The sequence below is a fragment of the Triticum urartu genome, chromosome 3 (genome assembly GCF_003073215.2).
Source record: "Triticum urartu cultivar G1812 chromosome 3, Tu2.1, whole genome shotgun sequence".
Taxonomy (NCBI): domain Eukaryota; kingdom Viridiplantae; phylum Streptophyta; class Magnoliopsida; order Poales; family Poaceae; genus Triticum; species Triticum urartu.
Window position 1 is genome coordinate 606132811 of NC_053024.1, and position 21095 is coordinate 606153905.

At 45.4% G+C, this 21095-nt stretch overlaps 1 protein-coding gene across 1 annotated transcript; it reads right to left on the reverse strand.

Moving 5' to 3' along the window:
• Positions 1-15365: 15365 nt before the first annotated feature.
• Positions 15366-20993, reverse strand: LOC125545306 (putative ataxin-3 homolog). Its single transcript, XM_048709207.1, has 2 exons — positions 20539-20993; positions 15366-16372 (listed from the first exon to the last, which is right to left on the reverse strand). The coding sequence occupies exons 1-2, from the start codon at positions 20812-20814 to the stop codon at positions 15632-15634; spliced, it is 1017 nt and encodes a 338-aa protein (XP_048565164.1). The 5' UTR covers positions 20815-20993; the 3' UTR covers positions 15366-15631.
• Between the last annotated feature and the right edge of the window lie 102 nt (positions 20994-21095).

Genomic DNA, 21095 nt, shown 5'->3' on the forward strand with positions numbered 1-21095 from the left:
GTTGTGGGCGTTGATTTTGTCAATTTACTTGCCGTTACTAGTCTTATCTTGATTCGGCGGCATCGTGGGATGAAGCGGCCCGGACCGACCTTACACGTACTCTTACGTGAGACTGGTTCCACCGACTGACATGCACTAGTTGCATAAGGTGGCTAGCGGGTGTCTGTCTCTCCCACTTTAGTCGGATCGGATTTGATGAAAAGGGTCCTTATGAAGGGTAAATAGAAATTGGCATATCACGTTGTGGTTTTGGCGTAGGTAAGAAACGTTCTTGCTAGAAACCTATAGCAGCCACGTAAAAACTTGCAACAACAATTAGAGGACGTCTAACTTGTTTTTGCAGCATATGCCTTGTGATGTGATATGGCCAAAAGGATGTGATGAATGATATATGTGATGTATGAGATTGATCATGTTCTTGTAATAGGAATCACGACTTGCATGTCGATGAGTATGACAACCGGCAGGAGCCATAGGAGTTGTCTTTATTTATTTATGACCTGCGTGTCAACATAAACGTCATGTAATTACTTTACTTTATTGCTAAAGCATTAGCCATAGTAGTAGAAGTAATAGATGACAAGACAACTTCAAGAAGACACGATGATGGAGATCATGATGATGGAGATCATGGTGTCATGCCGGTGACAACGATGATCATGGAGCCCCGAAGATGGAGATCAAAAGGAGCAAAATGATATTGGCCATATCATGTCACTATTTGATTGCATGTGATGTTTATCATGTTTTACATCTTATTTTCTTAGAACGACGGTAGATTAAATAAGATGATCCCTCACTAAAATTTCAAGAAAGGTGTTCCCCCTAACTGTGCACCGTTGCGAAGGTTCGTCGTTTCAAAGCACCACGTGATGATCGGGTGTGATAGATTCTAAAGTTCGAATACAACGGGTGTAAGCCAGATTTACACAGCAAAAACACTTAGGTTGACTTGACGAGCCTAGAATGTACAGACATGGCCTCGGAACACGGAAGACCGAAAGGTCGAGCATGAGTCGTATACAAGATACGATCAACATGAAGATGTTCACCGATGTTGACTAGTCCGTCTCACGTGATGATCGGACACGGCCTAGTTGACTCAGATCATGTTTCACTTAGATGACTAGAGGGATGTCTATCTGAGTGGGAGTTCATTAAATGAACTCAGTTGTCATGAACATAGTCTAAATTGTCTTTGCAAATATGTTGTAGATAAATAGCTCACGTTGTAGCTCCCTGTTTCAATACATTCCTAGAGAAAGACCAAGTTGAAAGATATTGTAAGCACTGATGCGGACTAGGTCCGTAGTCCGAGGAGTGTCCTCACTGCTACACAGAAGGCTTACGTCTTTGATGCACCGCTCGATGTGCAAACCCCTACAATGTCGTCTGTGGATGTTGTAAACACCTGACAGACACATCATGATGACAAGTTGATAGTTTAGTGCACCATACTTTACGGCTTAGAATCGGGATTCCATTGACGTTTTGAACGCCATAGAACATATGAGATGTTCCAAGAGCTGAAATTGGGATTTCAGGCTCATGCCCGTGTTAAGAGGTGTGAGACCTCTGACAAGTTCTTTTGCCAACAACATGGAGGAGAATAGCTCAGCTAGTGAGCATGTGCTCAGAATGTCTGGGTGCTACAATCACTTAAATCAAGTGGGAGTTAAACTTCCAGATAAGATAGTGATTGATAGAGTTCTCTAGCCACTATCACTAAGCTACTAGATCTTCGTGATGAACTATGACATGCAAGGGATGGAGTTGATCCCGGAGCTGTTCGCGGTGCTTAAGACCGCAAAAGGTAGAAATCAAGAAGGAGCATCAAGTGTTGATGGTTTAATAAGACCACTGGTTTCAAGAAGGGCAAGGGCTAGAAGGGAAACTTCATGGATGGCAAACCAGTTGCCGCTCCAGTAAAGGAACCCAAGGTTGAACCCAAACCCGAGACTAAGTGCTTCTATTGTAAAGGGGACGGTCACTGGTAGCGGAATTACCCTAAATGCATGGTAGATAAGAAGGCTGGCAACTTCAACAAAGTATATACATGTTATTAATGTGTACCTCGCTAGTACTCCTGGTAGCACCTGGGTATTGGATACCGGTTCAGTTGCTATTACCGGTGACTTGAAGCAAAAGCTACGGACTAAACGGAGACTGGCTAAGGGCGAGGTGACGATGTGTGTTGGAAGTGTTTCCAAAGTTGATGAGATCACCATCGCACGCTCCATCTGCCTTCGGGATTAGTATTGAACCTAGATAAATGTTATCAGGTGTCTACGTTGAGCATGAATATGATTAGATCATGTTCATTGCAATACGGTCATTCATTTAAGTTAGAGAATAATGGTTATTCTGTTTACATGAATGATACCTTTCATGGTCATGCACCATATGTGAATGGTTCATTGAATCTCGGTCGTGGTAATACACATGTTCACGCCAAAAGATGTAGAGTTAATAATGATAGTACCACTTTCTCGTGGCACTGCCGCTTAGGTCATATTGGCGTAAGATGCATGAAGAAACTCCATGTCAATGGATGTTTGGAGTCACTTGATTTTGAATCGCTTGACACATGCGAGCCATGCCTCATGGGCAGGATGACCAAGACCCCGCTTTCAGGTACAATGAAACGGGCAAGTGACTTGTTGGAGATCATGCATGTTGATGCGTGTGATCCAATGAGAATTGAAGCGTGCAGTGGATATCGATATTTTCTCATCTTCACTGACGATTTGAGTAGATATAGGTATATCTACTTAATGAAGCACAAGTCTGAAACGTTTGAAAAGTTCAAGCGATTTCAGAGTGAAGTTAAGAATCATCATAACAATAAGATCATGTTCCTACGATCTGATCAAAAGGGGATTTTCTGAGTTATGAGTTTGGCAATCACTTAAGACATTGTGGAATTATTTCACAGTTGAAGCCACCTGGAACACCACAAGGTAATGGTGTATCCGGACGTCGTAATCAAACACTATGAGATATGGTGCGATCTATGATGTCTCTTACCGATCTACCGCTATTATTTTGAGGTTATGCATAAGAGACAGCTGCATTCACTTTATATAGGACACAATATAAGTCCGTTGAGACGACGCCGTGTGAACATTGGTTTGGCAAGAAACCAAAGTTGTCGTTTCCTAATGTTTGGGGCTGCGATGCTTAAGGCTTCAGTCGGAGAAGCTCGAACCCAAAGCGGACAAACACATCTTCATAGGATACCCAAAGGTGACAGTTGGGTATACCTTCTATCTCAGATCCGAGGGCAAATTGTTTGTCGCTAAGAACGGGTCCTTTCTCGAGAAGGAGTTTCTCTCGAAAGAATTGAGTGGGAGGAAGATAGAACTTGATGAGGTTGTTGAACCTTTATTTCAACCAGAAAGTGATGCAACATAGAAAGATGTTTTCTGTGGCGCCTACGTCTGTTGAATAGGAAGTTAATGATAGTGATCATGAAGCTTCGGATCAAGTTGCTATCGAACCTCGTAGGTCGACAAGGATATGTACTACTCCTAAGCGGTATGGTAATCCTGTCTTAGATATCATGTTGTTAGACAACAATGAACCTACGAGCTATGGAGAAGCGATGGTGGGCCCGTATTCCGACAAATGGTTAGAAGCCATGAAATCCGAGATAGGATCCATATATCAGAACAAAGTATGGACTTTGGTGGACTTGCCCGATGATCGGCAAGCTATTGAGATAAATGGATCTTTAAGAAGAAGACGGATGTGGTCGGTAATGTTACCTTCTATGAAGCTCGACTTGTGGGAAAGAGTATTTTCACAAGTTCAAGGAGTTGACTACGATGAGAATTTCTCACCCATAGCGATGCTTAAGTACGTCGGAATCATGTTAGCATTAGCTGTATTTTTCGATTATGAAATCTGACAGATGGATGCCAAAACAAGTTTTCTTACCAGTTTCCGTAAGAAAAGTTTGTATGTGATACAATAAAAGGTTTTGTCGATCCTAAGGATGCTGAAATGTATGCTTGCTCCAGCAATCCTTCTATGGACTAGAGCAAGCATCTCGGAGTCAGAATACATGCTTTGATGGAGTGATCAAAGCTTTTAGGTTTATACAATGTTTGCTAGAAACTTGTATTTACAAGAAAGTGAGTGGGAGCACTACAACATTTCTGATAAGTATATGTGGATGACATATTGTAAGATCTGAAATAATGTAGAATTTCTGGAAAGCATAAACGGTTGTTTGAAGAGTGTTTTTCAAAGGAAGACCTGGATAAAGCTGCTTACAAATTGGGCATCAAGATCTATAGAGATAGATCAAGACGCCTGATGATACTTTCAAAGAACGCACACCTTGACATGTTTTTGAAAGAGTTCAAAATAGATCAGTCAAAGAAGGGGTTCTCACCTGAGTTGTAAGGTGTGAAGTTGAGTAAGACTCGAAGATTGACCACGGCAGAAGAAAGAGGAAGGACGAAGGTCGTCCCCTATGCTTTTGTCATAGGCTCTATACGGTATGCCATGCTGAGTACCGCACCAGATGTGTGACTTGTCACATGTCTGGCAAGAGGGTACAAAGGTGATCTAGGAGTAGATCACCAGATAGCGGTCAAAATTATCCTAAGAGGAATAAGGAAATGTTTCTCGGTTATGGAGGTGATAAAGAGTTCGACATAAAGAGTTACGTCGATGCAAGCTTAACACCTATCCGGATAGCTCCGAGTAGAGATACCGGATACGTATAATGGAACAATAATTTGGAATAGCTCCAAGTGGAACGTGGTAGCAGCATCTACGATATGACATAAAGTTTTGCGAAGTACATAGGGATCTGAATATGGCAAGACCCGTTGACTACAACCTCTCTCACAAGCATAACATGATCAAACCCAGAACTCATTGAGTATTAATCACATAGTGATGTGAACTAGATTAGTGACTCTAGTAAACTCTTTGGATGTTGGTCACATGGCGATGTGACCTGTGAGTGTTAATCACATGGCGATGTGAACTAGATTATTGACTCTAGTGCAAGTGGGAGACTGTTGGAAATATGCCCTAGAGGCAATAATAAATTAGTTATTATTATATATTTCATTGTTCATGATAATCGTTTATTATCCATGCTAGAATTGTATTGATAGGAAACTCAGTTACATGTGTGGATACATAGACAACACCATGTCCCTAGTAAGCCTCTAGTTGACTAGCTCATTGATCAATAGATGGTTACGGTTTCCTGACCATGGACATTGGATGTCGTTGATAACAGGATCACATCATTAGGAGAATGCTGTGATGGACAAGACCCAATCCTAAGCCTAGCACAAAGATCGTGTAGTTCGTATGCTAAAGCTTTTCTAATGTCAAGTATCATTTCCTTAGACCATGAGATTGTGCAACTCCCGGATACCGTAGGAGTACTTTGGGTGTGCCAAACGTCACAACGTAACTGGGTGGCTATAAAGGTATACTACAGGTATCTCCGAAAGTGTCTATTGGGTTGGCACGAATCAAGACTGGGATTTGTCACTCCGTGTAAACGGAGAGGTATCTCTGGGCCCACTCAGTAGGACATCATCATAATGTGCACAATGTGACCAAGGAGTTGATCACGGGATGATGTGTTACGGAACGAGTAAAGAGACTTGCCGGTAACGAGATTGAACAAGGTATCGGGATACCGACGATCGAATCTCGGGCAAGTATCGTACCGCTAGACAAAGGGAATTGAATACGGGATTGATTGAATCCTCGACATCGTGGTTCATCCGATGAGATCATCGTGGAACATGTGGGAGCCAACATGGGTATCCAGATCCCGCTGTTGGTTATTGGCCGGAGAGGTGTCTCGATCATGTCTGCATGGTTCCCGAACCCGTAGGGTCTACACACTTAAGGTTCGATGACGCTAGGGTTATAGGGAAAGTATGTACGCGGTTACCGAATGTTGTTCGGAGTCCCGGATGAGATCCCGGACATCACGAGGAGTTCCGGAATGGTCCGGAGGCAAAGATTTATATATGGGAAGTCCTGTTTTGGTCACCGGAAAAGTTTCGGGTGCTATCGGTAACGTACCGGGACCATCGGGAGGGTCCCGGGGGTCCACCAGGTGGGGCTACCTGCCCCAGAGGGCTGCGTGGGCCAAGTGTGAGAGGGGACCGGCCCCAGGTGGGCTGGTGCGCCCCCCACCAGGGCCCAAGGCGAAGAGAGAAGGGAAAAGGGGGAAACCCTAGGCTCAGATGGGCCTAAGGCCCACCTAGTGGTGCGCCCCCCTCTCTCCCCCCTTGGCCGCCCCCCTAGATGGGATCTAGGGCTGGCCGCCACCCCTAGGGGTGGAAACCTAGGTGGGGGCGCAGCCCCTCCCTTTCCCCTATATATAGTGGGGTTTTGGGCTGCCATACACACGGGAACATCTCCTTCTTGGCGCAGCCCTACCCCTCACCCTCCTCGTCTCTTGCGGTGCTTGGCGAAGCCCTGCTGGAGTACCACGCTCCTCCACCACCACCACGCCGTCGTGCTGCTGTTGGATGGAGTCTTCCCCAACCTCTCCTTCTCCCCTTGCTGGATCAAGGCGTAGGAGACGTCACCGGGCTGTACGTGTGTTGAACACGGAGGTGCCGTCCGTTCGGCACTAGGATCATCGGTGATTTGGATCACGACGAGTACGACTCCATCAACCCCGTTCACTTGAACTCTTCCGCTTAGCGATCTACAAGGGTATGTAGATGCACTCTCCTTCCCTCGTTGCTAGATTATTCCATAGATTGATCTTGGTGATGCGTAGAAAATTTTGAATTTCTGCTACGTTCCCCAACACCGCCCCCCTCCCAATTCGGATTGGGCTTGGGGGGGCGCGCCCCCTCCCTTGCTCCTTTCCCCTCCTTTCCACTAAGGCCCAATAAGGCCCATATACCTCCCGGGGGGTTCCGATAACCTCCCGGTGATCCGGTATTGTCCCAATCTTACCCGGAGCCTTTCCGGTGTCCAAATATAGTCGTCCAATATATCGATATTTATGTCTCAACCATTTCGAGACTCCTCGTCAAGTCCATGATCACATCTGGGACTCCGAACAACCTTCGGTACATCAAAATATATAAACTCATAATGAAACTGTCATCGTAATGTTAAGCGTGCGGACCCTACGGGTTCGAGAACAATGTAGACATGACCGAGACACATCTCCGGTCAATAACCAATAGCGGAACCTGGATGCTCATATTGGCTCCTACATATTCTACGAAGATCTTTATCGGTCAGATCGCATAACAACATACGTTGTTCCCTTTGTCATCGGTATGTTACTTGCCCGAGATTCGATCGTCGGTATCTCAATACCTAGTTCAATCTCGTTACCGGCAAGTCTCTTTACTCGTTCCGTAATACATCATCTTGCAACTAACTTATTAGTTGCATTGCTTGCAAGGCTTAAGTGATGTGTATTACCGAGAGGGCCCAGAGATACCTCTCCACAATCGGAGCGACAAATCCTAATCTCGAAATACGCCAACCCAACATGTACCTTTGGAGACACCTGTAGAGCACCTTTATAATCGCCAAGTTACGTTGTGACGTTTGGTAGCACACAAAGTGTTCCTCTGGTAAACGGGAGTTGCATAATCTCATAGTCATAGGAACATGTATAAGTCATGAAGAAAGCAATAGCAACATACTAAACGATCGGGTGCTAAGCTAATGGAATGGGTCATGTCAATCACATCATTCTCCTAATGATGTGATCCCGTTAATCAAATGACAACTCATGTCTATGGTTAGGAAACATAATCATCTTCGATTAACGAGCTAGTCAAGTAGAGGCATACTAGTGACATTTTGTTTGTCTATGTATTCACACAAGTATTACGTTTCCGGTTAATACAATTCTAGCATGAATAATAAACATTTATCATGATATAAGGAAATAAATAATAACTTTATTATTGCCTCTAGGGCATATTTCCTTCACCGTCATCATCTAAGTCGCCCGCCCGTACTTCTCTGCCGCCCCTCTCACCTGGTCGGCTGAGAATATATTCGCCTCGCCTGGGCCCCCGTCGCCCGATCTCCTTTGTCGACGTCTCCAGGATTGGTGCCGCCTGCTCCTGTACTCGTTGCACCGTAGCGTCCGCATACTCACAGCCGCGGCGGTATCGTTCTTCCCAAGCAGCGTACTGATGGTATTGCCACATACTTGGCTGCCTGTCTTTCTCATGCTGTTGTAGATCCCATTGTTGAACCACGCAGCTATGAGGCCGCTATGAGTATCCCTCACTGGAGGGCTGCTATGGAGCAAGAGTACCACGCCCTTATGCATAATGAGACCTGGACACTGGTTACCCCTCCGCCTTGCGCAACATCATTGATTCGAAGTGGGTTTTCAAAAGTCAAGAGACATGCGGATGGGTCTATTGAGCGCTACAAGGCGCGTCTTGTGGCTAAGGGGTTTAAGCAGCATCATGGTCTAGACTATGAGGATACATTCAACCCAGTTGTTAAGCCTACTACTATTCGGCTTCTCCTGTCTCTTGCAGTCTCTCATGGATGGTCTCTTCAACATCTTGATGTGCAGAATGCTTTTCTCCATGGGCTGCTTGAAGAGGAGGTTTACATGCGGCAGCCACCAGGATTTGTTGATCATGATCAACCTCATCATCTCTGACGTCTGACGAAGGCTCTCTATGGACTGAAGCAGGCGCCCCATGCCTGGCATGCTCGCCTCGCTTCGGCTCTTCGTACTCATGGCTTCGTTCCGTCGACAGCTGACAACCCGCTGTTCTTATTTCAGCACCCCAGTGTGACTGTGTATTTGCTTGTGTACGTGGATGACATTATTCTGTTCAGCTGCTCTGCAACGGCTGCTGATGCTCTTGTGACTGCACTTGGCAGAGATTTCGCGGTTAAGGATTTGGGACAGCTTCACTTCTTCCTGGGCATTGAAGTTGCACATCAGTCTTGCGGCAGCTTAGCTCTCACCCAGAAGAAGTACTATCTTGACCTCTTGCGTCGTGCTGGTATGCTCAAGTGCAAGCCTTCCCCCACACCCATGCCCTCCACCGACAAGCTCTCGGCTACTGGTGGTACTATTCTGTCTCCTACGGATGCGATGGAGTATCGGAGTATTGTTGGTGGCTTGCAGTATCTGACGATCACACGCCCTGATATCTTCTTTGCGGTTAACAGGGTATGCCAGTATCTTCATTCACCTACTGATGTGCACTGGTCTGCTGTGAAGCGCATTCTTCGTTATGTGCGTCTCACTGTTTCCTATGGTCTTCACCTGCGACCCAGTTCCTCGTCAGTTCTATCTGCATTTTTAGATGCTGATCGGGCTGGGTGTCCGGATAACAGGCGATCTACGGGGGGATATGTTGTGTTTCTGGGCCCTAAGTTGATCGCCTGGAGTGCACGCAAGCAAGCCACTGTTTCTCGCAGCAGCACAGAAGCCGAGTACAAAGCAGTTGCCAATGCGACTGCCGAGCTTATATGGATCGAGTCTCTACTTTGAGAGCTGGGCATCTCCCAGCCACATCCTCCAGTTCTTTGGTGTGACAACATCGGTGCTACGTTTCTTTCGACAAACCCGGTGTTCCATGCACGGACCAAACACATTGAAATTGACTATCATTTTGTGAGGGAACATGTTGCACATAAGCTACTACAGATCAAGTTTATCTGCTCAAAGGATCAACTTGCAGACATCTTGACCAAGCCTCTACCTTCTCCTATGTTTGAGGTCTGTAGGCGCAATCTCAACCTCCTAGATGCATCAGGAGTGAGTTGAGATTGAGGGAGGGTGTTAGACTTTGTAACGTAGCCCAACTGTGTAACCTGTACATTATATATATATATAGGGTCGCGCTATCCGTCACCCTGGGTGAGGAATAGTTATTCTTCACTCCCTCTCTATTTTGACATCAATGCAACATATTTTTACGTTTCGTAAATTTTGTCTTATTTCATACATAAAAAGAGAACGTAAGAAAATACGTACTCGCCTAAAAAATATTTTATGTTATGTAAAATTATGAATGTAGGAACACAATGTAAAACATACATAAAATGTGATTTTTTTGGTCTTAACCTATATTTTAATTTTTTATATCAAATTTTACATGTTGAATCAATATGCATGTAACTATTTATATTGTAAACCTAATTTATTTAGGAAGCGATCGTAAGATTACCACGGGTGAAGAATGATTTATTCTGTACCCTGGGTGATGAATAATAACTATATATATATATATATAGGGTTGACCCAGTTCCCACAAATCCTTTGTTTTATAAATTTATATCTTTTGTAGCACAAACCTTGGTGACAACTCCTCTTTGCTTTTCTTTCCTGGGAAGTATGAAAATAGCAAAAGTAAATAAAACTGGTACTCATGTATCGAACATATTGTTATAGGAGTATATAGCATCTTTAGAAAAAAGGTAATCACCTCTCAGCGAGTGCTGCACAAAGAAACTATTTGACACTCCTTCCATAACTCTCTCTCCATTTTCTTTAATGACCTTTAGTCCTTTACCTCCAAGCCCGGCATACTGTTTATTAGATCTCTTGTGAACTTTCGTGCTTTCATGAACACCTTTCCCATCTTTCAGTTGAAATATGTCACTTTTAATCTTCTCCTTCACAATATTTGTCTTTATTACGCTTGCCTCAAATTCCTCCTTGGTCCGGTCCTAGACATTTTCATATAACTCTACTTTCACGATAACTAGCTCAAACTTGTAGTGAAGCAAAGTGGTGACCACCTGAAATTTGATTTCCATGTCTGCAAGACTGCATGTATGTATAGAGCGGCAGAACTTGACAGAGATTGTTGAAGGGCAAATAATGCAAATTATGCTTCAAGTTCGACTAACCTTTGATACTTAATCCTAACATTATGGGTATACATAATGGATATTTGGGGGGGGGGGGGACAATGGTCCTCTTTGGCCCTACAGATATATTAGTACTCCACTCACTAGAAGAAGCAAAACTGTAGGTAGGAAAGAGGATACTAGCTGCTAGTGTCCTGGTATTAAGTATGTGATGCATGCACGTACTTGAATTGATGTGAAGAAGACGATCGGTGGAAGCTTACTTCTTCGTGGCTTGTGACCAGTCCTGTCAAACAGGTTCTTTGTGATGACTGTCCGGCCGATTCCACCGTCGATCAACGCCAAGTTGTTGTAGACATTTGATATGACAATGTGTTCACCGTAGGTGTCTGTTGTCACGTGAACGACGAAGTGCTTGCTTGCTCATATGCAGTTCTTCAAAAGCGTCACCGCCTCGCCGATGGTGATGACAGTGTCCGCGCCGGTGCCGATCAACTTGGACACCCGCACGTCCGGCTTCCCTAGAAAAAACCATGAATGCATAGTTAAGTTAGAATTTCCTAAAAAAAAGAATTTAAGTTAGAATTATGGGGTTTGGCCCGCTCCCCATTTATATATTATAGGAGGGGGGGGCTTGCTCCCATATTAGGGGACCCTTGCCCTCATCCCCCGACACAACACTACAATATATTTGTTAAATGGTTGCTCACGACTAAGTATATGTATGGTATATAATCATCACTTGTACCATTTATCATAGATGCACTGTATATTAAGACCTTATTTGATAATTAAAATTACAATTTTTTATATAATTATGACTTTGATTTTCATGATATGCAATATATACCGATGAAAGTGTTATTTTTACCCTATTATTGGTGTTAGGTCCATTGTATATAATTCACACTAGGGCCTTCAAAATATTAGGTCCGACCCTCCTTACACAACAAATGAAATATAAATCAAACAAAAAGCAGACCGCCTATTCAACGGTTGACCGGGAAAAATGTTTCAAACGATTTCGTCCGGGTGGTTGGAGTGAGATCCAACGGTTTTGGTCATCCCCTCCCCCCCCCTCCCAGAAGATGCATTGTCCTTCTTCCTCCTGGAACCACCGCACTTCCCTGCCTAAGCCGATGCCCCTGTCTCCCTCTAAACCATGCTACGATCTATCCACTGGTGACTATGAGTCGTGTTTTGCAAAGTACCAAACACAGGTATTGTAACATACGTGGATTGGTATGATAGTGAGACCTAACCTCTAGCTACTGGACAGACACATGACATAGATTTACCTAGGTTCGGGCCCCTGCGATGCTAGTAACAATCCTAATCCTGCTAATATGGAATTATCTCATGGAACAAATATATCAACGAGTACAAAAGGGGGGCTAGTAACTTTGATATGAGGTTAGCTGGTATTTGAGCTAGATGAGGTGGCTTAGATTGAATATGGCTAAACTAGGGCTTTGATCCTTCTGTCGTCTTTGCCGGGGAATTAGAAGTTTGTCCTCTCCTCGTCCGGGTCTTGCATATTTATAGTCCACCTTGGTCGGTTCAGCTGTCCTCCTTTTGATCTCCTTGTCTTGGATGACTCGGGCTTTTTTATGTCAAGTAGTCGAACACCTTCCTTTTCGGGAGAGGTGAGGGAGGAGTGGAGGAGCGACGACGTGGATAACCCATTCGGGGCATGCATGCCACGACGTGGGCCCAGAACTCACTTCCCGTCGACAACGGCCACCCTCTCTCCCCCGGGCACCAGAACCCGTCATCCTCCGACTCTCTCGACCGGTGATGCTGCTACTACTTTGTCCTTGGCACCGGGTCACTCCTGGTGGCCTCACCGATGTCCCCATGCCTCGTTGTCGCTCGTCGCGGCGCCCCCGTCTCCATCTCAGATGTTGGTCGAAATCAACTGGTTTGATTTCCATTTTTAGGCAATTGATAAATAGCAAAACCGAATAAAAAACATGGCAACAAAGCTATACCAAACAAGCGCATGATCCGGTGCAGCCCATTGCCAGCGGCAGCAACGACTCACCGGTGGACCCTACAAACCAGCAACGAGCCTACATGAGGCGGATCCGGCTTGCCTGCTCCCTTCCCGTGCTCCCATCCATGCTCCCACCTCATCCAACGGCTGTCTTTTTTTCTTTTTTCTTTCTAATCTAATCATCTCCCCCCCTGATTTTAAGGGGGTGGGGCCGGGCCTTATTTTATTCCAATCAAATCAAGCCACGTATGCGGGAGCACGGATGGGCACACGGGAGGGGAGCAGGCAAGTCTCGTCCACATGAGGCGTCCACCTAGGAGCAACCTCATGCCATGCTCATTGATCAAGCTCGTGACGGCTGATAGCAAAAGGAACCGGAGAAATGTGCACGTCGAAGAAACCGGCTTGGTACACACAACGAAGGGGCCATGAGAGGAGGAAGAACCAAACATGCTGCACCCTAATCGGGCTGCCTCTGCTGACAGTTGCGTCTCTGTCATCCATCAATTATCATACAACTACAAAGCACTGACACTGTACTTTGTAGACGACCCAATCCATAATTGGATCACACATCGGACGGCAACCCAGACGCGACAAGCGGCGAGTCCCCGGTGGCTGTGGGGTACCCCTCCGGCGGGCACGCCAAAAGCCCCCGGGCGATCGGTCTCGAGTGAGAACCGGCCGAACGGCCGGGCCATGATGGCCGCCGGTAGACGTCGCTCTCGGCCCGTCTCAGGTCTCAGGTTTACGCTCGACCCACACACGTACATGCGCCATCTCGGCCTCCCAACAGGGGCTGACACGGCGGCAACACATCAAATTTTATAGTCAGTTTGGCACTGCATTTCTCCGTTGGTGTGGCGCACTTGGGTGAGCGAGCACTACCACCGTTTCTCTCTCTCCTTTCTCCCAGTGGAAGAGGACCGTATTCCTCTACGTCCCACGACACGCGATAAAGGACGATGTACCTATTATTCATGGGCCCGTCTCGCGCCCATGATCCGGCTATATGAGGATAGAGGTTCCTAAATCCTATCTTGTGCACGAGAAAATGCCACGCGCGGTATACGGGGGGCGAGGCATGTCGACGACCTGCGACAGTGATCCGGCGAGGAAGATGCTCTAGAGGTCTAGTCATAATAACAAGCAAATGAAAGCTTTGGTTACCTTGAGATAAGGCTAGTAAGACCAGCCGTACAATTTTATTCCCCATTCGATCCACAAGCAGAGCAGAAGGTGTCATCGCATCGCACCGTGGAATTAGTCGGCCTGCGCGCACGAGCGGGGCGGATGCGCGCCATCGCGGCCACGGAACGGGGAAAGGGGCGCGCATCGTGTGACTCCTCTTTCACGTCAACGTTGTGCTTCTTTCTTCTTTCCTTTTTTGCGAGTCGTCAACGTTGCTCTCGATCGAGTCCATTTGGCGCGACAGGGACGGAACCCGGCCGTGCGTCCGTCCGGCCATGGCCGTGGGTAGAAAGTACGAACCACGTGGAGGTTATCGTGCCTCCGTGCTTAGTGCTGATCCGTCTGCCGACTTGTCAAAACTCCACTCGATCCCCGAACATGTCGTGTTTTCTTTTCCTCAGGTCGTACGTAGGCACGCACCGCTGAACTGAGCTCTGCTCTCCAGCGTGCGGAGGGAGGACGGCACGCCGTGGCGGGCAGAGCGCCCAGCACGGCAGCACCCCGTCATCCCGTGACGGAGCAAACGATTCGCACGCGCCGGTGTACCTTCCTTCCTTCCTTCCCTGCCCGGCACTCCAGAGCCCACCTAGCCGACTGAGCTAGCTCCTGACCGGCCAAGGAAAGCATCTGGTCGCGACTCGCGAGCAGCACGCCTGGCTGGCTCCCGTCCCGTGACCCGCCTGGGTTAAGTACGTACGGGTACGAGGCCACATCACACTACACGGGCGCAGGTGTCCGTCGTTCCCGACTACGCACGCCCCGACAGGTTGGAAGGTCGTCACGCCGCGGCCAAAAAGCAGCCTGTGCTGTGCCCTGCCCGTCACGACGGTGTTCTTGAGCTCTCACCAGCGCTGTTCGGGGCACGTACGTACTTCGCACTTTCGCAGGACATGATGCAGTGCAGGCGCTGTGATTGTTGTTTCGCGGTTCGTGCGCATCTCCAGATCTTCAGCGAGTGCTCCTCAAAATTACTGCACGTCACCATTGCCTCGTCATCTTCGCCGTCGTCTTCTTGGTCCATAGAGTCCCTTTCCCCGGTGGGCAAAACGAACCCGTGCCTGATGTACACCTCCCAGTTCACCATCCAAGCCATACCTGTTTCTGCAGGACACACAAGATAATGTATATTCGTCTAAATTTTGTTAGTGCATGTAATAACACGACGATACGATCGTCTATGATTCCTTTTAGAAACTTTGATTGATCCACCAGCGGGACGGGGATCAGCATTTCCTCCATACCCTGCAAAAAATGTGAGCCTTCATACTCTAAACATGAACATCATATATTCAAAGAGAAGCTGATCTGTAAAAGAGGAAGTATATCAAAACCAAAACGAAGCAAAACCTCCATGTGTCTCTATGCAGTTTTCATTTCATATAAAGAAAAGAAGTCTCTATGCAGTTTCCACAACAACCATTAACAGAAGACAAAGTTCAAAATCCAGGCAGGTTCAGACTCAGGAGTATACGGCACTCCGAAACTACAAGTTCAGAACAACATTGCCCCCCGCGAGGGGCGGTTTAAACGAATCACTGGGGTCCCTTTTTCACTTTCTGTCTGTATAGTCCAACACAGTTCCAGCCCGAATGGAACGACCGACCTAATCATCTTTCACCACTATCTTCTCTCCGAAGGGGGAGACCTCTCCCTCGGGTAGCTGCCTGGGGCGGACCCCTCTATGGTATCGCTGCCGGGCTCACTTGCTTCAGCTTCATTAGCTCCTTGTTCCACCACATAGCTATCTTCGCCCACTGCGACAGAGGTAGTTACATTAGCTCCTTGCTCCACCACATAGCTAGGCCGGGGCCTGGATTCTTCTTGAGGTGCACTGTGGCTGCCAAATGGACCCCCAGCGTCCATCAGGCTGGCAGCTATAGCGGCGTTCAGGTCAGCTTCTTCCTGCTGTGCTGCGATGATGTCCATTTCACTCATGCCTGCTGACTGACCACCGAGCTGAGAGACTGCTCCCTGATGAGTGGGTGCTGGAACCTGGTTACAAGAGGCTGTTATCTTGCGGGCATCTTCAGGAGTCAGCCACTGCCCGAAACCATTGGAGCCTTCTGTCGCCATGGGACACTCTTTAGGGAAATTGCCCCTAACAGCAAAAATGCTCCAGCCTGCCCCCTTCAGGGTGTCAATGAAAGCTGAGAGGTAGAACTTTGACAGATGCTCAGGAGCAGGGTAGAGACTGTTGAAGTTATACCACTCCTCATTCACCTTCCTGATGCAGAACCAGTGGTCCTGAAGGTGGCAAATGAAAGCAATTTCTAGCTCTGGGTCAAATAGGGACGACCCAGCTGCTGGGGAGTCAAGGGGAAGAACTTGGAGGTCCCAGACTTCCAGTGCCTTCTGCAGAACCTGTAACATGAAATTCCCCAGGTGAGAATATGAACTTGGGAGTGCATTGCAACAAATAATAATGAATTTAAAAAATCACAATGCATAGAACTTGTAGCAATAATAATAAAAAAGGAATTTCCTATTTACTACCCCAAGCATCAAAACCTACAGCACAACTGTAGCCAGTGAAGCAGATGAACTCTACATACACATGGAAATAAATAGATGATTTTGACTATGTAATAATCTTCCTAAATAGACGCTGCCATGGGGAATCCAGATTCAGCAGAGGTACATGAAAAAATGCTCCTCTAAACGGAAAAACTTACTCAAATGAAACCTGATCCTAAAGCCACACAGAAAACGAATATGAAATCGAATACGTAACTTAGGCTACCAAAAAAAATTGCTAAAATGCAATCTCCTGCAAGAAATATGTAAATATATCATCTATAGTAAACTATCAATGGCATACTGGCATATGACATTCTTAAGACTCAATCAGTACACTGTAAATGCAAGATAACACGCAAACCTAGGTTTGTCGGAGAAAATTACAAACAATTGATCACTAGTATGGGAAGAAACTAATTATGTTGAAAACTTCTGTATAATGGTAAAATTGTGAAATGAGTATATAATTATTGCTAAATTTTAACTGTACTACTGAGAATGCAAATACCACATGTATGCAAGTGAAAAAAGCGCAAAACGGAGCACATGACCATGCACTGGTCAGCCTTTTGTGCCACTCTAACCCTTCATAGAAAGACGGAGGACTTGTTTAAAATAAATATTTTGTTAGCCAGATGAGGAAACAGACGATAATAGGAATTTAGCAAGCAAATTGAACCGTATGGTTAATGTTAGAGCTGTACACTTCAAACCAATGACAACTTCATAGACATGCATGGAAGATAAATAATGCTGAAAAGATAACAATATCATATGTCGAGTCCCTAAATCCTTTAGTGTTACGTACTGCAGAAATAAGATTACTTGAATAAGGAGTGGTAAATACTCATATTATTTGTGCTTGCATTTCGGATCAAATCATATTCCAGAACAGATACAAAGACTTCAAAATACATATACACAGTAGCATTCTCTTCCTTCCATGCTTTTCTTTTTAATTGTTTGCATTACATGGTGTGGTTCTTAGTAATGGGCACTGAGAATCAAAACACTCAGCTGGTTGTGTTATTGACTAGAAAATGCCTTCTCTAATTGGTATGCTAACAAAAGCAGATTCATATCACACAAGCAAAATGATGTAACTAGCAGGCTTGACCAACAAACTAGACCACTGCCAGTTATTTGACTTGGCAAATTGTTAGTATTTTTATTTTGTGTTGCCACATATTTTGCTGTTGTATATTTACCTGAATTATAAAATAATGTGGATATTGCTAGAATTAGAGATATAACAGAATACAAATGCAAACACATCTCATGTTCTCATTTGCACATATATAGTGATTGCACATTTTAATAATATATAACCGTTTACCTAGGAACTCATATGATCATAAATTAACCTTGCAGGATTGATTCAGGACTTCGAGTCAAAGAACTGACCGTCATAAGGTCAAACCATTTACCAAGTTTAATACTAGCTAACATAGTTGATTTCAGAACTATTCAGGGATAAGGTGAAACCTAGACAGCAATAGGCTTGAATTTGCTCTTATCCCGCGGAATAAATATTGAAAAATCTGCTTTAAGTTATTCTTAACGTAAGAAATTCAGTACAACAAAACTTAAATAACAAGGCATACGGAAAATACTATGGGCAACTGTAGATCACAGCAAAATTAGTAACTAGGAGTCCACTTGAATTTATTCTTAAAAAACAAGCAAATCAGGACACAAGAAAACTCAAATAACAAAACCGACTAAAAGAATATGGAAACTACATAAATATGAACACATGTAATCGCCACATAATTAATTAATAACTACAGGTCCGCTTGAAGTTATTCTTAACACAAGCAATTGAGGACACGACAAAACTCCAATAACAAAATCAACCAAGAGCATGGAGTACAGAAAGTACATAAATGGACACGACAAAACTCAAACAACAAAACCGATTAAGGCATGGCGTACGGAAAGTACATACATGTGGACTGATCTCAACAGCACTAATCAATAACTACAAATTCGTTTGAATTGACTCTTAGGGCAAGCAATTCTGGACACAACAAAACTCAAATAACAAAACCGATAAAGCTAGGTGTACGGAAAGTATGAAAATGTGGACACGTGCAAGAACAGCAAAATTAATTAATAACTGCACATCCACTTGAATTTATTCTTAACACAAGCAATTCAGGACACGATTAAACTCAAATAACAAAACCGACTAAGGCACGGAGTATGGAAAGTACATAGATGTGATCAGGTGTGATCTCAACAGCATTAATCAATAACTATAAATTCACTTGAGTTTATTCTTAACACAACAATTCAGGACACGACAAAACTCAAATAACAAAACCAACTAAGGCACGTCGTACGGAAAGTACATACATGTGGACTGGTCTCAACAGCATTAATCAATAACTACAAATCTGTTTGAAATGATTCTTAACGCAAAGCAGTTCAGGACACGACAAAACTCGAATAACAAAACTGATAAAGCTAGGCGTACGGAAAGTATGCAAATGTAGACACGTGCAAGAACAGCAGAATTAATTAATAACTACAAATCCACTTGAATTTATTCTTAACACAGGCAATTCAGGACACGACAAAACTCAAATAACAAAACCGACTAAGGCACGGAGTATGGAAAGTACATAGATGTGATCAAGTGTGATCTCAACAGCATTAATCAATAACGACAAATCCTTTTGAATTGATTCTTAACGCAAGCAATCCAGGATACGACAAAACTCAAATAATGAAACTGATAAAGCTAGGCGTACGGAAAGTATGTAAATGTGGGCACGTGCAAAACAGCAGAATTAATTAATAACTACAAATCCGCTTGAATTATTCTTGGCACAAGAAATTCAGGAGACGACAGAAGTCAAATAACAAAACCGACTAAAACCGTCGTGTACGGAAGGTACATAAAAGTGGACAAGTGTAATCACAGCAGAATTAATAACTACAGATGTATCATGCAGACCCATGCATTTGCGTAAGCCAAGTACGTAGCCTAGAGAAGTACGTACAAATTATCACGAGAACTCTAGCCATTTTCAATACAACCACTTCAGAATCAACTATAGACAGCCTTTTCAAGTGATGCAAAAAGAGCAAGCCTATAGGAAATATCTTGCTTAACACATTGTACTCCAAGCCTAACAAAGTAACTTTGCTAAGTAGCCGATGGCAATGCCAATGGCTACAGATCCATATTGTTCCCACAGTATATGCCTTGGCTTTGGCAAGGATGATATGGCTTCACCTATGTTCGTGGATCAATGATCCAACTGTGGTGCCTCCATGTGTGCCAATAAGAACACATGGACTATGCATTTCCTAGGACTCCAACTATCACATATGAATAAACATCACTTCACCGCAGGTAGGATTATGCATTTTCTAGGACTCCAACTAACACATATGATTAAACATCACTTCACCGTAGGTAGGATTATGCATTTCCTAGGACTCCAACTATCACATATGATTAAACATCACTTCACCGTAGGTAGGATTATGCATTTCCTAGGACTCCAACTATTACATATGAATGAACATCACTTCACCGCAGGTAGGATTATGCATTTCCTACAACTCAAACCATCACATATGAATAAACATCACTTCACCGTAGGTAGGATTATGCATTTCCTATGACTCCAACTATTACATATGAATGAACATCACTTCACCGCAGGTGGGATTATGCATTTCCTACAACTCCAAACATCACTTCACCGTAGGTAGGATTATGCATTTCAAGACGGCCATCAAAAGAACAATACACATGTTATTAGATTCAAAACAACAGGGCAACATACAGAATTAACCTAAGCCAAAAGACGGCCCTGTTCTAGACTGGAGCAAGGAGCCACATCAAGCATCGATCTCAACGAACCCCCCCTAAAATTGTAAGTCACGACAGCCGCAGGTCTCGAGCCATGTCGAACATAGGGCGACGGACATAATAATTATTAACCTAGGGCAAAATACCTAGGGAAATAAAGAGGGCCGGGAAAGCAATCTACCTGGATGCTGAAGTCGCCGCCGAGGGAGACGTTGTGGGAGCCCTCGCCCTCGGCGAGGAAGTCCCCCGCGGCGACGGTGGCGGCGCCCTGCGCGCCCTGCAGCATGACCTGGCGCTCGCGCTGGTCGAGGTCGGCGGCGAGCGCGGCGAGGTCGAACTCGGAGAAGAAGGGCCCCTGCAGGGCGGTGTTGACGCAGTGCACGGCGCACAGCTTCCCCTCCTGCACCTCGTGGTACAGCAGCCCCCCGTTGCTCGCGCCGGCGCCGGCGGCGTCCATCTCACTCCCCTCTCTCGCTGCCTCGCTCGCGGACGGACGCGGAACCTCTCGGGCGACTCCTCCCTGTCTCCGTGCCGGCCGCGCGCTGCCTCTGCGCTCGCCCCGACAGATTCGAGCGATTCTGAGAGGAGGGAGGAAGGGGCAACCGAAACCGATGGGGGAAAGGAAAAGGGGTGGGGGGTCGGGGGTGCGGGGGGAGAGAGAGTTTGAGTGCTGTTTGGTCTGGTCCCAGTGGCTGACGCGGAGGCCGGAGGCAGCAAAAGGCGCTCGCTGGTTGCCCA